The sequence below is a fragment of the Biomphalaria glabrata genome, chromosome 9 (assembly GCF_947242115.1).
Source record: "Biomphalaria glabrata chromosome 9, xgBioGlab47.1, whole genome shotgun sequence".
Lineage (NCBI taxonomy): Eukaryota > Metazoa > Mollusca > Gastropoda > Planorbidae > Biomphalaria > Biomphalaria glabrata.
Window position 1 is genome coordinate 25,598,033 of NC_074719.1, and position 22,259 is coordinate 25,620,291.

A 22,259-nucleotide genomic window follows, 5' to 3' on the forward strand; every position below is an offset into this window, starting at 1 on the left:
TTGTTTTAAAGTTTAAAATGTAAATAGCTACTTTGGTAAATTCGCAACTTTTCTTTAATTAGACTAAATTTCGAATCATTCTGACTGTTAATATGGCTGCCCCCTTGACTGAGGAAATACAACGTCTATCTTATTATAATATTAGACCATTATTATTACATGGATATGTATTTCCCTTTCTTTTTGTATACGCAGCATGGGCATATGTGTGGGCCTATGTTTATGGAATAAATGATTATTATGAAGGTGGCTTAATTGCTCTAGCAGGCATCGGCTTATTGCAAATTTTAACATCGTTGTTTTGTTTATGGTCGGTCCACGTCAGATGTGCTTTAACCTGTTCCAAAGTAAGGCAATTAGATCTATCTAGATTTTAGATCTAGAATCTACTAGACATCTCTCATTACTGCCATCATCATCATAAAGCATGATCCTTTCATCTCATATCCCTATAATTTTTGTTTTAATCTAAGATCTAGAAGCTAGACACACACACTTCACACAGTGAGTGTGACAGTGACACACACTCACACATGACACACAGTCGAGTCACTATATATAGTAGCTTCTTATATTAGGCACAGCTCATCGAATTCTCCTTTAAGAAACATGTCGCTTTTTTTGTTTATAATTCATTTTTTTTTTTATGTTTGGAGCGAAAAACGACGTTTCAGGACAGTGCATGTCCAATTTTAGATAAGTTCCTGTATTTTTGTTCCGCTTTTCCAAAGCAGATGGCAGTTTTTTAGATTCTCTGTAACCAAGTATGTAAAGCTATTGTTTTAACCTCTCCCGGCAATTCATACCCATATAAGGGATGAAGGCTATATTATGAGCCTGTTTGATCGTAGGCTGGTGGATCTATCAAAATAAGCTTCCAAACATCTTTAGAAAGACATTTCAATCACATTTATTCCGTAAGCTGTTAAATAAAATTAAAAAAGGAGGTGTTTCAACATTAATAATGAATTTAACACATTCTCCTATAGTGCACAAGGCAAAATCGTAATAAGAAATATTACTGGGATTAATAAATCTATGATTTTTTCAATGAATAAAAGTGACCTAGATCGAGATATGTAGAATATATAATTTATGAATGAAAGAAAAAGTGCGGGCTGCTAATTTGAAGCCAGAGACCATGCCCACTGCAGGTGATCATACCAGGCGAGCGCTGGTGGTGAGGAGAGGTATACACTAATACTAAGCGTGTAGTGTCACAACCTATCATACAGGCAGTGGAGGGAATGGGGAGAGAGTCATGAAAAGAATTATAAGCATCTATGGGAGGGAGGGGATGTTAAGGTGTAACAAAACGAACATCCAAAATATGAAAAGAAGAGGGTCCTTGGATGGGAATTAAAAGAAAGAGACAGAGAATACATGTAGCCTAGTTGAAAATATCATGTTTATTAAATTATAATAATTAATTTATAGATCTATGATTTATAGAGATTTATTTCTGTCTGTTTCTACACATAGATTATATAGGTAGGCATATATAGAGAGACAATATACTATAAATACATATTGCAGAAGTGAATCTACTTCTTTTAATACAATCTAAATAATTTTTAATTAACACAGATATAATTTATTAGCAATAACATAGTGGTGTTTCTTAACGGTGCTCGATGTGCGCTAAAGGAGAAAGCACAAAAACTGCGTTTATTATAGGAGCATGAAGTGACCTGATTTATTTTAAAATAAAATCTTGACTCTGAGTGGTAATTCAAAGAAACACAGCTATTTTTATAGTCCTTTAGTTGCAGAATAAGAATCTGCTTTCAATTTTTTTGTAAGTTAAACCATCACCAAATAAAAACATAAAATAAAAATTTGACCTAGTTCCCAAATACGGTGTGCCTAATGTAAGAATCTACTATAGAAGTCTAGTCTAGTATATTATAATTATAGTTTATTATAGTGTCCTATATGACTTCTAAGTTCTAAGACTAGTTGACTACTCTTGACTCAGAGTCTTGAGTGAGTGACCAGTATTACTCAGTATAAGTATAACCTAGACAGTCTAGCCTCTACTCCTCTAACTCTAGACTCTAGTTAACTCTAGTTACTAGATCTAGAATCTAGATCTAGTAGTAGGATGACTAGTGTCTAGATCTAAAATATATCGAATCTACTTTCTAGACAATCTAGACTCTAGACTAATCTTAGATCTTTAGACCTTGATTTCAAGTACTACTTTCAATGAGACTAGATTGGACTAGACTAGAATTGATTACTAGATAATCTAGATCTAAATATCTCTAGACTAGAATCTAGATCTAGCAGTAGACCTAGATTTCAAGGTACTACTTTTAATGAGACTAGATAATCACTATTATATACTCTTTATTCTTTATATATATATGTATTATATATGCTCTAGAGACATTTATTATCAAAGTTTCCACTTAGGGAGGATAATGTAAAATTATTTGACAATTAAGAAAAAAAGTGTTCAATTTTCGCATTTATATTTTTTAGGTTGCAGATCCATTTAAAGCACAGTGGGTGAAAGTTATTCCAACACCTAACAATGGTTCAACAGAGCTCGTTAGGCTGCATCATAAAAAAGTATGCTTTATTTTTTCAAGACATACACATTTTTGAACCAGTCAATCTGATTTATTGGTTTGCACAAAAGCTGTGTACATCCCAACCCATTATGTCTGTCTCCTTAGCCTTTGACTTGCAGTCCATAGGAACTGGTTTATTTGTAAAATGTTTTATGTTTAGGATGTTCCTTCAGAGTTTAAGATAATTTACTTCCTAGACCCAACCTCCCACAGGACGATGGGGGATGGGAGTGGGCAGGGTTTGAACCTGGGATCATCGGTAAGTCTGAACGGCAGTCCAGCACGCAAACTGCACGACCAGACAGCCATCAGGAGAATAGGGACTTATGGACAGGATACTGAAGGTCCAAAGGGTAAAAGAATCTAATAATACTAAATTTTTGTCAGTTAACTTACTTAAATAGACCAAAGCAGAAATGTAACTTGGATATTATTAACACATAAACTCTTGACAAGATGCAACAGAAAGCTGTGTTTAAGGTTATCTATGTTGGATACTATATGATTGGAAGTTACTAGCTTTTTTTTTCAACTTTGGTATAAGAGTAGTTCTTCATATTGTGCAGAACAAGAAGATAAACCTTAATAAACACTCTTTTGTTTCTTTTAAAAATGTTCTAATGGACATGTAGATTGCTGATACACCAGTGTATAAGGCAAACTATAGAAATTAATTGCTTTCATGGAACTTTTTTTTTTTTCCGTTATGAAGTCTACATTTGTTAAAACTACCAATTTTTTTTAATAATGATTGTTTTTTTTCTTTCTTTTTGTATTGATTTTTTAAGCTCATTTTTTAAATTTATGTCCTTTACAGCTTTTTCTCTTTGCTTAGTAGTTAAACGCTTCTTTTTATTTGTGTGTGTTTGTGTGCCCTTGTGAAAACATTTAAAAATAGTATTGATGAAATAATAGGCTAACAAGTAAAGGAATCATGTGGTTACCACAACACAATTACTTTGTAAGGGGTGAGAAAGAAAGAAATGTTAATCATTCTTCTAAGTACAATGCAATTCCTTGCAAGTGTCATATTCTATTGTGGCAGCTCTCTGGCAGTAGCATATCATGCCTGAACATGAATTGTAAAATTAGTGATTTAGAGTAGGAGCATGAACCCACAGAACTTGGCTGAAGTAAAATAGACAGTGAAACAGGTGTAAATAAATTATCACTTTGTTGGTCACTTCAGACAAATATGTTAGTGGGGCCAATGTCTCATTCCTTTTTACTGGGAGAAATCCTTTCAAAGGTGTTTTCTCCTGGATTTTTTTCTAAACTCTACAACTCTTGGATTCTTGAGTGCATTTCTATCACATTAATTGTTTTTCACAATAACAGATCAGCACATATTTACTTAACATTTATATATATACATGCAATGGTATGTATTGACCTTCAAAGTAAAAATATCCACCTAACTTAAAATAATTGATTTTGTTGTTGTTTGTATTTTTTGTCTTCTTTGTGTTATTTGACATATTATGCAAAACTACAGTTCTTTTTAAATTCTAATTTTTTTTATTTTTTTGTGTGTAACTAGTCAGATGAGGGAGAGTCCCTTTGGTTCATGTTTCAAAAAACAAAGTATACCTATGATGCTGCTGAGAAGAAACAGTTCCTTCCCCTTATTTTTCCTATTGACTATTCTATTTCTTACTACATGGACAGTAAAGGCTATCAAGAAGAAGAGGAAGTTACAGCAGCGGAAAATACATTTGGAAAAAATTCGTAAGTATTTCAGATATAATGTAACTATAGATTTTTATTCTAAAATTATATAATATTTTTAAGCAGTAGAAAGTGTATATTGATTTATAGGAGGTTCTTATATTTTGAACACTCCATCGAATTCTCCTTCCTTGAGCAGGTCGCTTTTTTTGTTTATAATTCATTTGTTTTTATGTTTGGAGCAAAAAACTAAGTTTCGGGACTGCGCATATCCAATTTTAGATAAGTTCCGGTAATTTTGTTCCATTTTTCCAAAGCAAGTGGCAGTTTTTTAGATTCTCTGTAACCATGTATGTAAAGCTATTGTTTTAACCTCCCCCGGCAAATCATACCCATATAAGGGATGAAGGCTATATTATGAGCCTGTTTGATCGTAGGCTGATTGGCATATCAAAATAAGCTTCCAAACATCTTGAGAAAGACATTCCAATAACATTTATACCGTTAGCTGTTAAATAAAATTTAAAAAGGGGGTGTCCAACGAATAATCATGAATTCAGCTCATTCTCCTTCCTTGGACACAGCAAAATCGTAATAAGAAATATTATTGTGATTAATAAATCTATGATTTTTTCAATGAATAAACATGACCTAGATCGAGATATACAGAATATATAATTTATGAATGAAAGAAAAAGTGCGGGCTGCTAATTTGACCTAGTTCCAGTAAGTCAGTGTTCAAATATAAGAATCTACTATATATTTAGAGAAAATAAATTAAAAGTAAACTTTTTTTTGTTCTCTTCTCTGTTTTAGAATGGTTATGGATATTCCAAAGTTTCTGGAGTTATTTAAAGAAAGAGCTACTGCACCTTTCTTTGTTTTCCAGGTAAATGAGCTGATTCACTTTTCAATGGGAAATGATTATACTGTATTCTTTCTTTATTTTTAGCAACATAATTCTTTATTTAGATTTTGCTAATAACATTACCATTCTAGTATACTCACAGCTTTGAAAAGAAAATGTCGATTACTCTACTATCTGCTGTTATGCTAAAAATTGCCACTAAACATGACACTCAAAATATTTTTATTAATTAGTAAACTAGATAAATATGGCTGTATCAGTCTGATCACAAATATCATTTCAATCAAACATTATTTTTATTCCTGTTGAACTTTCCACATTTTTTTTTCTAATGCTACAATGGTGGTCTGAAAAATATTTGACTTAATAATGAAAAGTATATATATTTTTTTTCCTTCTAATTAGATTTTATTTCTTTACATAATTTTCTATTTGATTCTGCACTTCTCGCGCCTCGTATATCATTTCAATCAAACATTATTTTTATTAATTTGTAAACTAGATAAATATGGCTGTATCAGTCTGATCAGAAATATCATTTCAATCAAACTTTATTTTTATTCCTGTTGAACTTTCCAAATTTTTTTTTCTAATGCTACAATGGTGGTCTGAAAAGCATTCGACTTAATAATGAAAAGTATATATATATATATATATTTTCTTCTAATTAGATTTTATTTCTTTACATAATTTTCTATTTGATTCTGCACTTCTCGCACCTCTCTAACCTGTCTAAATAGTAGACTATAATCATAAGTATCTTTCCTAAACTAAAAGTAGCACTCTGAAGGCAGGCATTTACATGTAACAATGTTTTTTTGGTTTAAGACACTGAATAGTATTTAAAATGTAAAATTGTATGAAATTTGGGTCTTTGGTACCAACTTTCAAGAATCAATAAATATGTGTAATATTAATTATCTTATTGTGATGAATGGGTTTAAAAAATTGATTGGTTATTGGTAATTGTTTTGCTTATTGTTAACAAATATCTTGTACTAATGAAATGTCATGTTTCAGGTGTTTTGCGTTGGCCTGTGGTGTCTAGATGAGTACTGGTATTACTCAGTCTTTACTTTATTTATGCTGATTGCTTTTGAGGCAACACTGGTACAACAGCAACTTCGTAACATGGCTGAGATCAGAAAGATGGGCAACAAACCTTACCTTATTCAAGTAAAATCTTAGTGTCTTAGAGTTGGACAACAATGTTTAGAAATGGAAGCATGTAATCTATTGGCTGGTCTTATCTATTAAGATTTCTAATATTGCTAATAAGAGTCTGTTCAATAATCTTTGTAATATATTTTACGATTGTATGTTCAAATGTCACTTGAAAAGAATAATATTTAACATTGGTCTTTTTAAGCAATTTATATAAGTCTTTTAAAGTATTCAATGACAACTAAATTGAACACTCCAGGTCTACAGAAATAGAAAGTGGATTAAAATAATGACGGATGAATTACTTCCTGGGGATATTGTATCAATAGGTAAGAAATGTTGACCCCTTTAATTTCCTAACATTTATTTCATTTTTATTTTAGAGATGAATTTTATACACTGGATACATTTTTAACCACTTATAAAATTAAATGAAATATTTTAATTATTGTTATTATTATGTAAGCATCAAAAAAGTATATTAAAACTACTTTGAAGCCTTATAATTGTCAAACAGCATTAAAAACTTCTTTTCATACATGATATGTATTAAACACATTGTAACTTTATTGCATAAATACCAGTTATTATAAACAGTGTTTTGGGTGATGGCAGAGCACTTCATCAGTTTAGTTAGTTACTTACTATTTCAAACTCATAAAAATATCACTGAAAGCAAACATTTTTTATCTATATTATGAGAATAGATTAATTGTTTTCTTCCTTTTATCATTTGTTGTGGTATATGTGAAATGTCTGAGCAGTAGTGTTGTTCTTTTTCATTTACCAGTCAGGTCTCAAGAAGAGAAGATTGTACCTTGTGACATGTTACTATTGAGGGGATCCTGTATTGTTGATGAGTCAATGTTGACTGGAGAGTCTGTGCCTGTTATGAAAGTAAGATTTAATGTTAAGTTTGTGTAATCTTTGATAATTTTTTTTTTGAGGGGGTGCTTTTTTTTTTTTTAATTAAAATTTTACTTAGAAAAGTGGAATAACATTATCTAAATTCTTTTAAGGAAAAGGTCAAATGTATTTTTTAGGGTGAAATTATGAATTTTGTAAACATTTAATTTAATTTAATTCAAATAGTGAGAATATGTATTAATGTTTATTTTTACAGAAAACAAACTGTTCATTGTTGTTTTGTTTCCTTCTATACTGATCTTTCGATATTTGTTTCTGAATGTCGTCTATCTACAGGAACCTGTGGAACTGCTGGAAATGAACCATGTCTTGAACTTGGAGCAGGATGGTAAACTTCATGTGCTTTTTGGTGGGACTAAAGTTGTTCAAAATACTCCACCTAGTAAATTTGGCCCTGTCTCAAAAGGTAGACATTGTTTTCTTTAACATCTTGACTTGTATACATGAATCCAACTGTTTCATAAATAATTTTTACCTTAGAATTTACATACATTTCACTTTTTTAAAGGCTATCCAGTATAATGTTCCAAGAATGAAAATGTTGGCATGTTGTTGTTTTTTTCTTTTGATAATGTAATCTCTTATTAAAAAATCAAAAATATCATCTGTCGTACATTAAAAAGTACAAATTTACTCCATATTTTTTTATTCCAGCGAGTGACAATGGTTGTATTGCTTATGTCCTACGGCATAGCTTCAACACCTCCCAGGGAAAGCTGCTTCGCACTATTTTGTTTGGTGTCAAACGAGTTACTGCTAACAATTTGGAAACTTTCTTCTTCATTATGTTTCTGTTGGTGTTTGCCATCATTGCTGCTTCTTATGTTTGGATTAAAGGTAAGGCACAAACATTGAATATATGTTTATCTTTTTATCTTCAGAAGAGTTGTACTTCTGTGAATCATTGTGCTAGGACATATTTATATACAAATACAAGAACATTTGACTTGTTAGTGTGTACTCTTCTCTAAATGTAAAGATTTTTTACAAGTGTATCAGATTGAAATAAGTGCTGTTAATTTTTGAATGACAGGTACTGAGGATCCCAGCAGAAACAGATATAAACTCTTCTTGGAGTGCACACTTATACTAACATCAGTTGTTCCTCCTGAGCTTCCAATAGAATTATCTCTGGCTGTCAACACATCACTACTTGCCCTCACAAAGCTGTGTGAGTTGTTTCTATCGCTTCTATTGATGTAGACAAAATTATGAATATTTTAATCAAAGTCATTTTAATGTATTAGAGTAATCTACAAAAGTTAATTGTTTGTAAACTGAAGTGATAGAAAAAACTAGTAGAACATGTTAGATGCAGTAACTGTGGTTTTATAAATGATGGATTTGTCCATATCAAAGAACCTTGACCAACAAAATATTAGTGCAGAGTGTTATCAGTTCTGAAATATGTTCCCACAGATGTATACTGCACAGAACCTTTCAGAATTCCATTTGCTGGCAAGATAGATATCTGTTGTTTTGACAAGACTGGGACATTAACTAGTGATGATTTAGTGGTAGAAGGAGTTACTGGATTTAAGTAAGCTATTTTTTTTTTATGTTACTCAGAAACATAAATTAGGCACTTCTTCATATTAAAAGATTGGTAATTGTTCAAACTTAAATTTCTTATTCATTTTGTACTGTTTGTAATCAGTGGTTCAGAAGTTATAACTGCCAGTGAGGCTCCACTGGAAACACTTCAAGTGCTGGCCACATGTCACTCATTGGTTCAGTTAGATGATGAATTGGTGGGTGATCCACTGGAGAAGGCAACATTGAAGGCTGTTGAGTGGACACTGACTAAAGGTACAATGTAAATAAATTAAAGTAATAATTTGTATAAAAGTAATATTTTTAAATAGTTACAAGGATTAGTGAAGGTGAAAAAGAGTGAAAGTTTTCTTTAGGTCATGGAATACAAATGTCTTAGAATGTTTACTACTTTCATATGACATATACAGGTTCTTTTGTGCAATAAACAAAAAATTAGCTAGACCACTGTTCCTGGTTTCTATAATTTGTTTTGTAAATTTTAATGTAATGAACTACGAATTGCGAGTATAGAGTGTTTGACAATCTTATTTGTACATTAAAATGCTTATATTTCAAAACAGGCATCCAAACAGAAATAAATGACCAAAAAAAATGACTCTATTGAAATGATCACAGTGAAGATGTTTCATAAGTGCATAGATCATATCCATGGGCACGACATGGTCTAAATTGTGCCAAAAACTCAAAATACAAATACAGATCATATCAATGGCTTAAATAAGAATGAAACACACTGTCTCAATTCAAATGTTTGGCAATAAAACTAGTTCATTTTGCCACGGCAGCATGTGAGTTTATTGAACTAAGAAGTAGTGTTTGCCATGTTCTGTTGTCATCACTTTTATGTAAAAAAAATTTGATGGCCAGCCCAAACTATCAATGTCATTTATCATAAGACTCAAGACCAACCTTAACCTCCCCCCTCCTCCATCCCAGACAGAATGTAATTCTAGACCCACAGTTGAGATATTCAATGTTTTACCACTCTAGTCATAGTTTAAATATTTGTACTTTCATCTATGCTTGTACTTATTTGGTCTTGATGATGTTTCCTCTACTTAGGTGAAACAGTCGTGCCACAAAAGAAGAAAACTCATGGCCTGAAGATCTATCATAGGTTTCATTTTCAGAGTGTACTAAAGAGGATGTCAGTCATCTTAGGCCACACCCCTGCAGGAAGTACAGAAGTACAGTATAGTGTGGCTGTCAAAGGAGCTCCTGAAACACTTAAATCAATGGTACCTGTCACCTTGTTATTTTTATTCTTTAATTTGACATTTCATCTTAATGGAATTATCTAAAAAAATAATAAGATTATTAACACTAATACTGATCAGTTTTGAATATCCAATCAATTACTTTTGTGTGGCCCAGTTCTCACATCTGCCCTCAAATTACGATGAAGTTTATCTCAAGATGGCTAGAAGAGGAGCCAGAGTATTGGCCCTTGGTTACAGAAAACTTGGCAACATGTCTCATCAACAAGTAAGTAATTGTACTTAATTAGCATTTGTAACATTATGGAAACAATTAAAAAAACAACAACTGAATATAGGCTGAACATTAAAATTCTATTCAGTGAAAATTGATCAAATAATTTTCATTAGGTGCTATAACAAACATGCCAACAGCTCTGCATTTAACAGAACCACAAAATCACCAAATAATCTAATATGTTCCCCACTGGCACTCTTGTTCTGCAAAGTAGAAAGGAAAAATATATTCTTTAATTGTTAGCATGTGCATGTTTCTCAGGACCATTAGTGTTTCTCTTGTGGGTCCTCAAACTCAGCATATATGTTCTAGAATCAATAGTTACAAATGGATTCTATTAGAAATAGAGTATATGGATATTCTTTGTACAAAGAATGTGATAAAAAATAATTAAATCTCATTGAGCAGAAAATATTGTTTGTATAAACATTGTGTATTAAATAAAAATGGTGTTCAGCTTCTCTTTAGAACCATTGCTAACAATGTTAACATATATTTTATTAGAAATTGGTATGCATAGAATTAATAATCCATCTAGTGTAGTGTCCCATAGCTAAAGAAAAAGATGCTTTTGTTGCTACAGGTGCGTGACATTACAAGAGATGCTGTGGAGAAAGATTTGGACTTTGTTGGCTTTGTGATCATATCCTGTCCTCTCAAGTCCGACTCCAAGGCTGCCATCAAAGAAATCATCCACTCATCTCATCATGTACAGTACTCACTACATAGTTCTCTCTAGACACTCATCTCATCATACATATACAGTACTCAAGTTCTCAATACTTAGTTCTCTCTAGACACTCAGCTCATCATATACAGTACTCAAGTACTCAATACTTAGTTCTCTCTAGACACTCATCTCATCATGTACAGTACTCAAGTACTCAATACATAGTTCTCTCTAGACACTCAGCTCATCAAATACAGTACTCAATACATAGTTCTCTCTAGACACTCAGCTCATCATATACAGTACTCACTACATAGTTCTCTCTAGACACTCAGCTCATCGTATACAGTACTAAATACATAGTTCTCTCTAGACACTCAGCTCATCAAATACAGTACTCAATACATAGTTCTCTCTAGACACTCAGCTCATCATATACAGTACTCACTACATAGTTCTGTCTAGACACTCAGCTCATCATATACAGTACTCAATACATAGTTCTCTCTAGACACTCAGCTCATCATATACAGTACTCACTACATAGTTCTGTCTAGACACTCAGCTCATCATATACAGTACTCACTACATAGTTCTCTCTAGACACTCAGCTCATCATATACAGTACTCACTACATAGTTCTGTCTAGACACTCAGCTCATCATATACAGTACTCAATACATAGTTCTCTCTAGACACTCAGCTCATCATATACAGTACTCAATACATAGTTCTGTCTAGACACTCAGCTCATCATATACAGTACTCACTACATAGTTCTCTCTAGACACTCAGCTCATCATATACAGTACTCAATACATAGTTCTGTCTAGACACTCAGCTCATCATATACAGTACTCAATACAGAGTTCTCTCTAGACACTCAGCTCATCATATACAGTACTCAATACATAGTTCTCTCTAGACACTCAGCTCATCATATACAGTTCTCACTACATAGTTCTGTCTAGACACTCAGCTCATCATATACAGTACTCAATACAGTTCTCTATAGACACTCAGCTCATCATATACAGTACTCAATACATAGTTCTCTCTAGACACTCAGCTCATCATATACAGTACTCAATACAGAGTTCTCTCTAGACACTCAGCTCATCATATACAGTACTCAATACAGAGTTCTCTCTAGAATGTAGAATGAGATGACATGCATTCTCATTACAATTTTAATATTTACTTAGTCATTTTTTTATGTGATGAATAAAACAATCATAATATATGTGTCAATTTGTTAGAAAAGTGTAACAATAATATTTTCTGTTTGTCATTTTCATTCTTCATTGAATACTTCATGAATATTTTTCTAAGAAATTGACAAAATGCATGGACTGTACTTTCTCTCTAGGTTGCAATGATTACTGGTGATAACCCATTGACTGCTTGCCATGTTGCTAAAGAATTAAAAATGACTAGAAAAGAATCAACTGTTGTTTTACAGCCTCCTAATGATTTGGGTATAGAATTTGTTCCTTTACATTTCTACATTTACTTTTTTTTAAGCAACTCAAATATCTACTGTTTACAGTAGCCTTTACATTGTAGTGTTAATTACAATAGGTGGCTATGCTAAATCATTAAGTCCATCATTTGAACACTTCATTTTAGTTTCTCAAAACTGTTAGTTGGAAATCATAATTGAAATATGTTGTGATATTTTGTTACTATTTTAATATTTATGTGCTAGATGTTTTAAAATTCTGATTGTACTTGATGACATTACCAGCTGATGAATGGCATTGGCAGTCTATTGACGATAAAATTATTCTAAAGGCTAAACCACTTAATCCTAAGAAAGACTTGCTTGGACTCTATGACCTCTGTCTGACTGGAGAGGTAAGGCTAGTGAGTGAATAGGGATTTGAGGTAAGGCTAGATAGTGAATAGGGACTTAAGGTAAGGCTACATGGAGGACTAGAGGTAAGGCTAGATAGTGAATAGGGACGGTAAGGCTAGATGGAGGGGGGGGGGGGGAGCTAGAGGTAAGCCAAGATAGTGAATAGGGACTTGAGGTAAGGCTAGATATTGAATAGGGACTTAAGGTAAGGCTACATGGGGACTTGAGGTAAGGCTAGTTAGTGAATAGGGACTTGAAGTAAGGCTAGATGGGGGGGGGGGGGAGCTAGAGGTAAGCCAAGTTAGTGAATAGGGACTTGAGGTAAGGCTAGTTAGTGAATAGGGACTTGAGGTAAGGCTAGTTAGTGAATAGGGACTTGAGGTAAGGCTAGTTAGTGAATAGGGACTTGAGGTAAGGCTAGTTAGTGAATAGGGACTTGAGGTAAGGCTACATTGGGGGGGGGGAGCTAGAGGTAAGCCAAGTTAGTGAATAGGGACTTGAGGTAAGGCTACATGGGGGACTTGAGGTAAGGCTAGTTAGTGAATAGGGACTTGAGGTAAGGCTACATGGGGGACTTGAGGTAAGGCTAGTTAGTGAATAGGGACTTAAGGTAAGGCTAGATGGGGGGCTAGAGGAAAGGCTAGATAGTGAATTTGTTTTTCTTGTCCTAAATGTCCTAAGTGATTCTCTTTCTCTTCAGGCTCTATCCTACCTTCAGACTGGAGATAAGAAATATTTTCATATGTTGTTGGCTAGTGCTAAAGTCTTTGCCAGAGTTGCTCCAAAACAAAAGGTGAAAACATTTTTTTTTTCTGTTTAAATTTTTTTCAAAACATAGCTAAAAAAAATATTTAAAAATTAGTTTCTTTTGTAATGTTTTTTTTTTCCAATATAATCAATAAAGTTAATGAAACTTGAGTTAGACCTTGACTGAAATGTACATTATAGCTATTTTTTTTTTCTCTACCAAGAGTGTAGATTCTTTTTGTTTAATGTTAAGTTAGAGGGACTACAGCATCTGTTATATCCAGTGTAGAGTTAACTGGATTATAGGATACCTAAATATGCATACTAAGCTGTATTAGTTTTATTTTGTTGTTGACCTAGCAGAGTGCATTCATTCAATTGTAGCTGTATTTTGTTGACCCAGGAGTTGATCATCACCACATTAAAATCTCTGGGCTATGTGACACTGATGTGTGGAGATGGAACCAATGATGTGGGTGCTCTGAAACATGCTGATGTTGGTAAGCTACTCAATATGTATTGGTTGCTTTTAAACACTTCAGATGTAGATAATTTAGTCAAGGTTGTGTTGGTCCTATTAGTGAATCTTTGAATGAAAGTAGTAAGTAAATGTCACAAAGTTCTTTGATTTAGTGACTACAAAGAGTATTGTACAACATAAAGTATTTCTTTGCAGTTCTTCATTGTAGTTTATAACTTTCAGGCACATGCTCAACAACTCAGCCTACTTCTGCTTGGTCAGCTAAAATCTATATAACCTTATTTGTTGTCATTCAAACTAACAAGTTGTCATCATAATCCTGTTTGTCTATCAAGTCATACATTGTTTAAAAATTAGATATTATAGTATTGCCATTATGTTATAATTTCAGGTGTTGCTCTGCTGGCTAATGCTCCTGAAAAACTACCAGAGAAAAAGAAAAAGGAAGAGCTTGCTAATGTAAGACTTATAACATACAGGTGTACATAAAGAAATTCTATTTTTTTTTCCTCTAGCTCATTATGTTACTTGTGAACTTGCTATACCCACTAACATTGGTTTGTATATTTATAATGAACATTTCAAATAGCTTTCTTTCTTTGCAATATATCTATATACACTAAAAGTCAATAGTTTAAAATCTATATTCAACTCTTACTGGGAGCAGGAGGTGTGATATGCAGAAGCTACTGATATGAAACTTATGGTGAATTAACAATCTTGCTTCATCGATAGATAATTGAAACTTTAAAGCTTTATAACTTTTTATTTAAAGAGTTTGTTTTTACATAATGTGCAATAATGTTTCACTTTTAGGATAATGAAGCTGGCAGTAGTGTAGATAAATTACCTTTGTCAGGACCTGGTCAGCGTGGACCACCTGGTCGACACATGGGTCGAGTGGCTAAACAGAGGGCTGTGAACAGGGGAGAGAATCTACATCCCCAACAAGTTGGTTTCATTTCAAATTTATTAGTGTAGGACATCAACCTGCCAATTACCTTACTAATGTAACCCTGACTGCTGTGTCACACATAAATGTTGACTTTGTATTCCTCTTGTAGAAAAAACTTCAGGCCTTGTTAAAGGAGATGGAAGAAGAAGAGAAGGCTCAAGTGATCAAGTTAGGGGATGCAAGTATAGCATCTCCATTTACATCCAAGCTGTCTACAGTCATGAGTGGTTAGTTGTACTTGTCATAGAGATAACTTAGTATAGCTAGCATTTGGCACTAGTAAAGATTAAGATGGTGAAATAGGACTTCTTAAATCATTGACATTCATTTTAATTGGCACATAATTTCATATATGTCCCTAATTTTATGCGAGCTAGACACTATTGAAGGAAACCACTTTCTCTATGAATGTCTTATAACTTTGCATAAATATTGTCACAAAGTATTTCTGGGATGTTTTGACTCATATTTTAGGCACTGTATAATTCTTTATGTCTTTCTTTTCATTTTTACATGTTTGAATCAAATACGTCTTAAACTATTTGAAATTTTTGTAATTAAAACTGTGTACCTGCTCTGCCTTGTTCTTTCAGTTTGTAATATCATCAAACAAGGTCGCTGTACATTGGTTACAACCCTCCAAATGTTTAAAATATTAGCATTGAATGCTCTAGTCCTGGCCTACAGTCAAAGTGTTTTGTACCTAGATGGTATTAAATTTAGTGATGGGCAGGCAACCATGCAGGGACTACTCCTAGCTGGATGCTTTCTCTTTATATCTAGGTCTAAGGTAATTTATTTTTTGTAAGATTAAAAATTGTTCGTTTTACAATGTGCATTATACAAGAGTATAACATTACTATTTATAAAAAAATGACATGCTAAATATAGAACTATTTGAAATACAAAAAAAAAAACATCCATTCAATAATCACAATGAAACATTTTATAATTTAAAATGAGTTTGTCCTTGTGATTTTGGAATTGGAGTGTCATTTTTGTCTTCATAACCCATTTAGCTATAACATCAACAAAATGTGTTCAAATCCTTGACATTGAAGATGTTGATGTCTTTTATTATTGACTATTTGTGTCTCCTTGAACAATAACTCACAGCTGCAATCCAAATGGAATCCTATGTTAAATGTTGTCTGAGCATGGCACTGTAATGTATTATGGTCAGAGTTTAACTCATCATATTACACAACTCATGCTACAATTTATCCTGTTCTTTGATTTTTTTTCCTCAGCCATTGAAGAGCCTCTCTAAAGAAAGACCACTCCCTAATATATTTAATGTGTACACTGTTCTGACAGTGTTCTTACAGTTCTGTGTTCACTTTGCATGTCTAGTCTATTTAGTGCAAGAAGCTAAAGCCAGAATGCCTCCAAAGTAAGTAACCTCTTGTCTTTCTTTTATTCATTTTCATAATGAGTTAAAAAAAGAACTCAGGGGATATAATGATAGCTTACACTTTTAATTAGAATCCAATGTACTATACACATAGGAACATTACATCTCTTAATTCTCTGTAATAAAATGTATGTATTGAAAGGACTGAGTTCATTTGGACTCAATGATAATTCTTCAGTTTTGTGCCAAACTGTTAAAGTGACTCTCTCATCCACAAAGGCATTAGCTCACAGCCTTTAGTAGGTAATAAAACAGATTTGTGGATGTTTTTATCATGTGAAGTTGATAGAACCTTCTTCCTAGAATGTTTAAAAAGGTGTATATGATATGTAGTTTGTATCCAGCTGAAAAATAAGATTGAGAAAGGAAGCATTTGTGTAGAATTAGACAACATTTTCTTGTAGCTCCAAAAACTATCAAAGGAAATTGTTTTCTTATTATTTTGGTTCAAGTAATGATGGTAAATATTATAGGATTTTTTACTGCTAATAGTTATAAATCCATTTAGTTATACATTTACAATTTCATATTGAGAGTAGCATGTTAGTCTTTTTGATGCAGTTATTGATTTAACATTCTGTAAAAAAAAAAAACTCACACTTGTGTTTGTTGAAATAATGTTTGTTGTGTTGGCTCTAATCTCCAGGCCTGAAGGAGAATTTGTGAACCTAGAGAAACAATTTGAGCCAAGTATATTGAATACCACGGTTTATATTATCTCAATGTCCTTACAGATCTCAACATTTGCTGTCAACTATAAGGTACTCAAACTTGTTACATCTTTTTTAGAGCTATACTGTTTATGAAATCAGAAGTTCAACCTAATTCTAATTGAAACAAATAGTTTGTACAAAGTTACTTACACTGAAGTCTGTGTTCTTAATTTATTTTTATTTGTGACAAATGATGTCAGGATTTTCATTGTCATAATCCTAATAAAATTATATAAGTAATAACATTCCTTTGTGTAAATATATTTTGAATGAAAATATTTTTCTTAAATCATAGCAAAAAAAAGTTTGCTAAGAAAGAAGCCACAGAAATGACTGGACTCTTTTTTTCCATTATTGCTGTGGGACTGGCTAGAGCCTAAAAGAACATGAGAATAATTTAGTATGGCACATTAGCTTTTATAGCCGTCTGGTCATGTGGTATGCACTCTGAACTGTAGTCTTTGGTGGTGCCGGTTGAGCCCTGCCTGCCACCATCGCCCGCCCTCTTGATGTGTCTTAGAAATGTACACTGTCATTGTCAATCTACACATAAGTCAAATTTCCCTTCAAGCAATCTGGGGGGGGGGGATGTGGTTAGCACACAGTCTTTACTTTCCCTTAAAATTTGATGTACCCATTAAGGTGGGGGGTAAGTTTGGGAATTGATCCTTTTCATGATAAACTAAACAAGGTCAAGGATGCTGAACTGTGAGGTTGCTAACTCAATAAATCAAACTACAAAAGAAAGAGCTTAGAACATTCTGCAGTGCTCAAATGTACTCAAGAATTAGCATGAAACATTTTTTTAAAAATCAACAGCTTAACAAAACAACTTCCTTTATTCTGTACGCCAAAAATCTAGCTATTTTATAGTTTTTCCGCCATTGATGACATTTGTTTAACATTGTAAAATCAAGTTTATAAATCCCATAAGCCCATAATTTCTCAAGATTTTAATTTTCTCTTCTACATTAATTAACTCTTCAGGGTCACCCTTTTATGGAGCGTTTACGTGACAACAAACCACTAATGTACAGCCTTTTCTTCTCTTCCATGGCTGTTCTGGTTCTGGCTAGTGGTATCATACCAGAACTTCAACAACAGTTTGAGTTGGTACAGTTACCTTCAGAGGTAAGAAATTCACTTCATGTTACTTGCTATTATACATTTAATAACTGAATATTATACAATTAATAGCAATCTTAACATGTTACTGCCTGTTTTCATAGCTTATATGGCTAAGCCATGAACTTTTCTGATTCTAATTGATTTTGCTAACGTCTTACCATATTTCTATGAGGCCATATTTCAAAAAAAAATTTAGACTTGCACTAATTTTCTCTCAGGCTCAAACTAAATAAAACTTTTGAGTTTATGGCTAGACTAGATCCTTAGAGAGATTATATTTCCTAGCTAAGTAAGATCATCTAAATTATTTGCCATGACCCATGGTATTAAAAGTATAAAATTGTGTAGGTCATATAAAATGTTTCTTATAAATAAATATTTGACTTATATTTTTACACAAGTCTCAATCTCAACACTTTGATGATAGCTGTACAATTGTGTAGTTTTTGACAAGTTTAAGGACTATCACACAGACATGTTATTATGTTATGAAATGAAACATGTTAGTACTCTATCCCACAGAAACCTTTTTGTTACTTTTCTATAATACAATTACATTAGAAAGACTTTGCTTGGTGAAATTTAGTCAGTATTTCTAAAAGACTGTTCCCAATCCCTGTAAACTATCCCATAGGTTTTAATGATACTCATAAATTAGATTCTAATACATTTCTTTTGTATTTTGATGGCACAGTTTAGAAACACAGTCTTAGCTGTTGTGGTTGGTGACATCTTGTCAGTATTCCTTATAGACCGTGTTATCCAGTTCTTACTTGGTGGTGGTCAGCTCAAATCAACAAGTTAAAGTTAGTTCATGGCCAGTACTGTATGGCCTGACTTTCTAAGAATGGTTTTAAAATGTACCAAATGTATCACTCTTATAACTTGTGTTAATTGCCATGTTTATACATGATTGATTTGTTTTACTGCTTCTCATTGTCACACATGGAGATGATGACTCATTCATAATGTCTGTGTTTTATAATTACTTTTCAATCACATTTCAAGTAGTGTTGAAGAATGGCTTTCAGTTGTAAAGGGATTTGTTTTAATTATATCTTACTACCTTGATGAGATTGTTGCTAGCTCTCAAAGGATTAAATCAATTAGAAACTGTCTTGACTTTTAGTTAGTTACCAAAAATGGGTCAACTATTTATGTAGTCTTTTACAAAGAGTCTATTAAATGTTTAGAAAATCACAATCTTTAAGTTTCCTTATAAGAATTACATAAAATGTCATTGGGCCTTCAAATATTAAGGAAGATAGAAGCTTTAGAGGACCCAATGCTCAATATACTTTTATTTCAGTTGGCCTTTCTCCTAAGTGTTGAAATAACACATATCTGACATTGATTGAAATTGAAAGGATGTCTGGTAATTTAGTAATGCCTGTCTCTATTCACCATTTAGGGATTCATTAGCCTACTGGTAACATTTGATAATATTAGGGTAAGATAGATGTCTAACATTGTTTCTAAATAAAGGAACAAGAGAGTAGCATGTTAATCAAAAGAATTGAAATCTACTGGACTTTGTTTTAAAAAAAGAATATATTAGTTTTATAATGTATCTTTTTTTTTTTTTTGAACATCATTCATTTATTTCATCTCAATCCAATTTGAATGAAAGAAATGTAATGGAGCTCTTTCAAGCAGGATCTACTATATACTTGTTACGAAAGGAAAATATCACTTATATGTATTTAACAGATATTTGATTCAACATTTTTTTTTAATGAATTAGTCAAGTAGTACCATTTTTTTTTCTCTTTAAAATGTGCATATCATTATTTTTTGGTTTAAATAATTTTCTTTGAATGATATTATAATATTACACTGATGTATGGCTGGACATTTAGCAAAAGGAAATATTATATTTTATTGATAAAAACTGTAGCATGTGAGCTGGTGTATGCAGGAACCAGAGAGGCTTCCTTAGATTTCCTATCTCTTATTAACAAATTCTTAGTTTGTTGTCCAAAAAAAATGACATCACCTGTATTCAATGTGTAGTGCATTTTATTTTGTTTTGTTAGTTTGACAGTCAGAGGACAATGATGATTGTTTTTCTTCTTGAAGATTTGTATGGTTGATTAGGGTTCTAAACCCCCCCCCCCCACCCCACCCCCCATTATCTTCTTTCTTATGTGACTGTATCATAGTCTACATCTCCAACTATTTTGTTCCTCATTCTGAATGTATTTAGATATCAGTCACCTGATCAGTGTGGAGACCATGTTGGCTGGAGTCACCATGTACATTGATTGTCATTGCATTATCACTGTCATACTCACTAGTTGATTTCTATCTATTCCTTGTAAAGCTTGCATTCTAATGGTGATGGATTTAATGGGTTTAAGAGGATTTTATTAGTAGACATTATTTCATTGTTATTAATCTTTGGTGAATGAAAGAAACCATGGACTCAATCTGATGATATGCTTAGTTTCTTGGTGTTTTAAGCAAATTGGGTTTGAATGATTATACAATATATTTCTATTATAAACCTTCAGAGGCTGTTCTAGAATAGATTAAATGAACTGTCGGACATTTTTATTGCAGTCCTTTATATTGTATGTCATAGTTGACATTCTATCATGTTGTAGTTGACATTCTGTCATGTTGTAGTTGACATTCTGTCATTCGCAGCTGATCTAAGTCTTCAGAGTGTGAGTCTGTCCATTCAATCCTGTACATCAGGTTGTCTGAGATATCATATATATATTTCAATATGTATTTATTTCCATAGTTTGAATGATTCCATGACTATAGTTTGAATGATTCCATTACTCTCTTGTCCTAGTGATGTTGTATAGCTACTGTACATCCTTTTTTGATGCTATACTTTTGTCTAATGAAATGTTTTGTGAACTATAAACATTGATTTCACTGAACCATTTTCTAAAGATATATTGTATTATACGTTGATTAGATCCAATCAAAATGACCTTAGACCATTGAGTGTTATGTGTTGACTAATCAATAATTATGTTTTAAGAGCTATTCCTTAAGAAATGTCATCCATGTTCATTCACAACTAAGATATCTGTGTCAACAAATGATTTTAGTGTCAAATTAAATATCTATTAAACCGTTGATGACATCAATGAATAAATGTGTTTAAAACATTAATACATTTTTTGTTTCAACTTTTAAATATGTTGGTTTCTGGCATCAAAATTCATATTACTTGTTAATTGTTTTTTTAAACTGCCAAAAGGTCTCAGGCTTCTGATTTTTCCCTCAGGGTTGACTCCTGAAGCCTTTCCCATGGCCTTGTATTGGTAAAGAGAACCGAATTAGGCTTCAAGAGAGGAGTCTCCCTAAAGGATAGGAATAATTATTGTCTTATTGATCATATTTAAATCATAGACAATATCTTCTATGGTGAGACTCATAGGCAATTTCTTCTTTGGTGAGAATCATAGGCAATCTCTTCTTTGGTGAGAATCATAGGCAATATCTTCTATGGTGAGACTCATAGGCAATCTCTTCTTTGGTGAGAATCATAGAAATTATTTTCTATGGTGAGAATCCAATCTTTCTCCTTTTTTTTTTTCACTGTGAGAAATCGTTTTCTGTGGTTAAAGATCTCAAGGACCTTCATTTTACTCATTGTGAACATTCTAATGAATCAGGATTACTCTCTAGCCTATTGACACTATTGACTATTCAAAGGTGAACAACGTGAGAGCATACGGCCGTTTGTCACCAACTGCTGGTAAGGAAACTGCTTGACAGGTGGCCAGAGAAAATGATATATTCACAGTTTAAAACTGTCTTAGCGTTAAAAAAACTCTACCAGAGAGGTAATCAGATCCCTTCTGTCCCTGGTCAGGGAGGAGGCTAACAAACCCACTCAAGAAATTCTTTGCTACAGGAGAAAGAGTTTGTGCAACACGAAGAACCTCGAAGTAGTGAAAGCCGTGACATTTTAATGTTCTTCCAGAGAGCGACCAGGAAGTCAATTAAACATGACGGTCAAGTATTAAAGTGGAAAATCAATACAGGGGGTGGTAAAACTTCAATTAACCTA

At 32.7% G+C, this 22,259-nt stretch overlaps 1 protein-coding gene across 1 annotated transcript; it reads left to right on the forward strand.

Moving 5' to 3' along the window:
- Positions 1-74: 74 nt before the first annotated feature.
- Positions 75-21,355, forward strand: LOC106070338 (endoplasmic reticulum transmembrane helix translocase-like). Its single transcript, XM_013230216.2, has 27 exons — positions 75-347; positions 2,488-2,577; positions 4,120-4,307; positions 5,064-5,136; positions 6,136-6,291; positions 6,539-6,608; positions 7,070-7,176; positions 7,483-7,612; positions 7,861-8,043; positions 8,240-8,377; positions 8,626-8,746; positions 8,864-9,015; positions 9,826-10,001; positions 10,138-10,248; positions 10,841-10,966; positions 12,297-12,405; positions 12,675-12,784; positions 13,486-13,578; positions 13,936-14,032; positions 14,405-14,472; positions 14,830-14,964; positions 15,078-15,195; positions 15,562-15,758; positions 16,219-16,361; positions 17,029-17,143; positions 18,083-18,226; positions 18,918-21,355. The coding sequence occupies exons 1-27, from the start codon at positions 93-95 to the stop codon at positions 19,026-19,028; spliced, it is 3,516 nt and encodes a 1,171-aa protein (XP_013085670.2). The 5' UTR covers positions 75-92; the 3' UTR covers positions 19,029-21,355.
- Positions 21,356-22,259: the final 904 nt, after the last annotated feature.

Bases quoted from the DNA above. Each gene is read 5' to 3' on its own strand.
- LOC106070338 (XM_013230216.2), top strand. From the start codon at position 93: ATGGCTGCCCCCTTGACTGAGGAAATACAACGTCTATCTTATTATAAT. The intron at 16,362-17,028 runs GTAAGTAACCTC...TCTAATCTCCAG, and splicing joins AAAGCCAGAATGCCTCCAAA to GCCTGAAGGAGAATTTGTGA. The intron at 18,227-18,917 runs GTAAGAAATTCA...TTGATGGCACAG, and splicing joins TGGTACAGTTACCTTCAGAG to TTTAGAAACACAGTCTTAGC.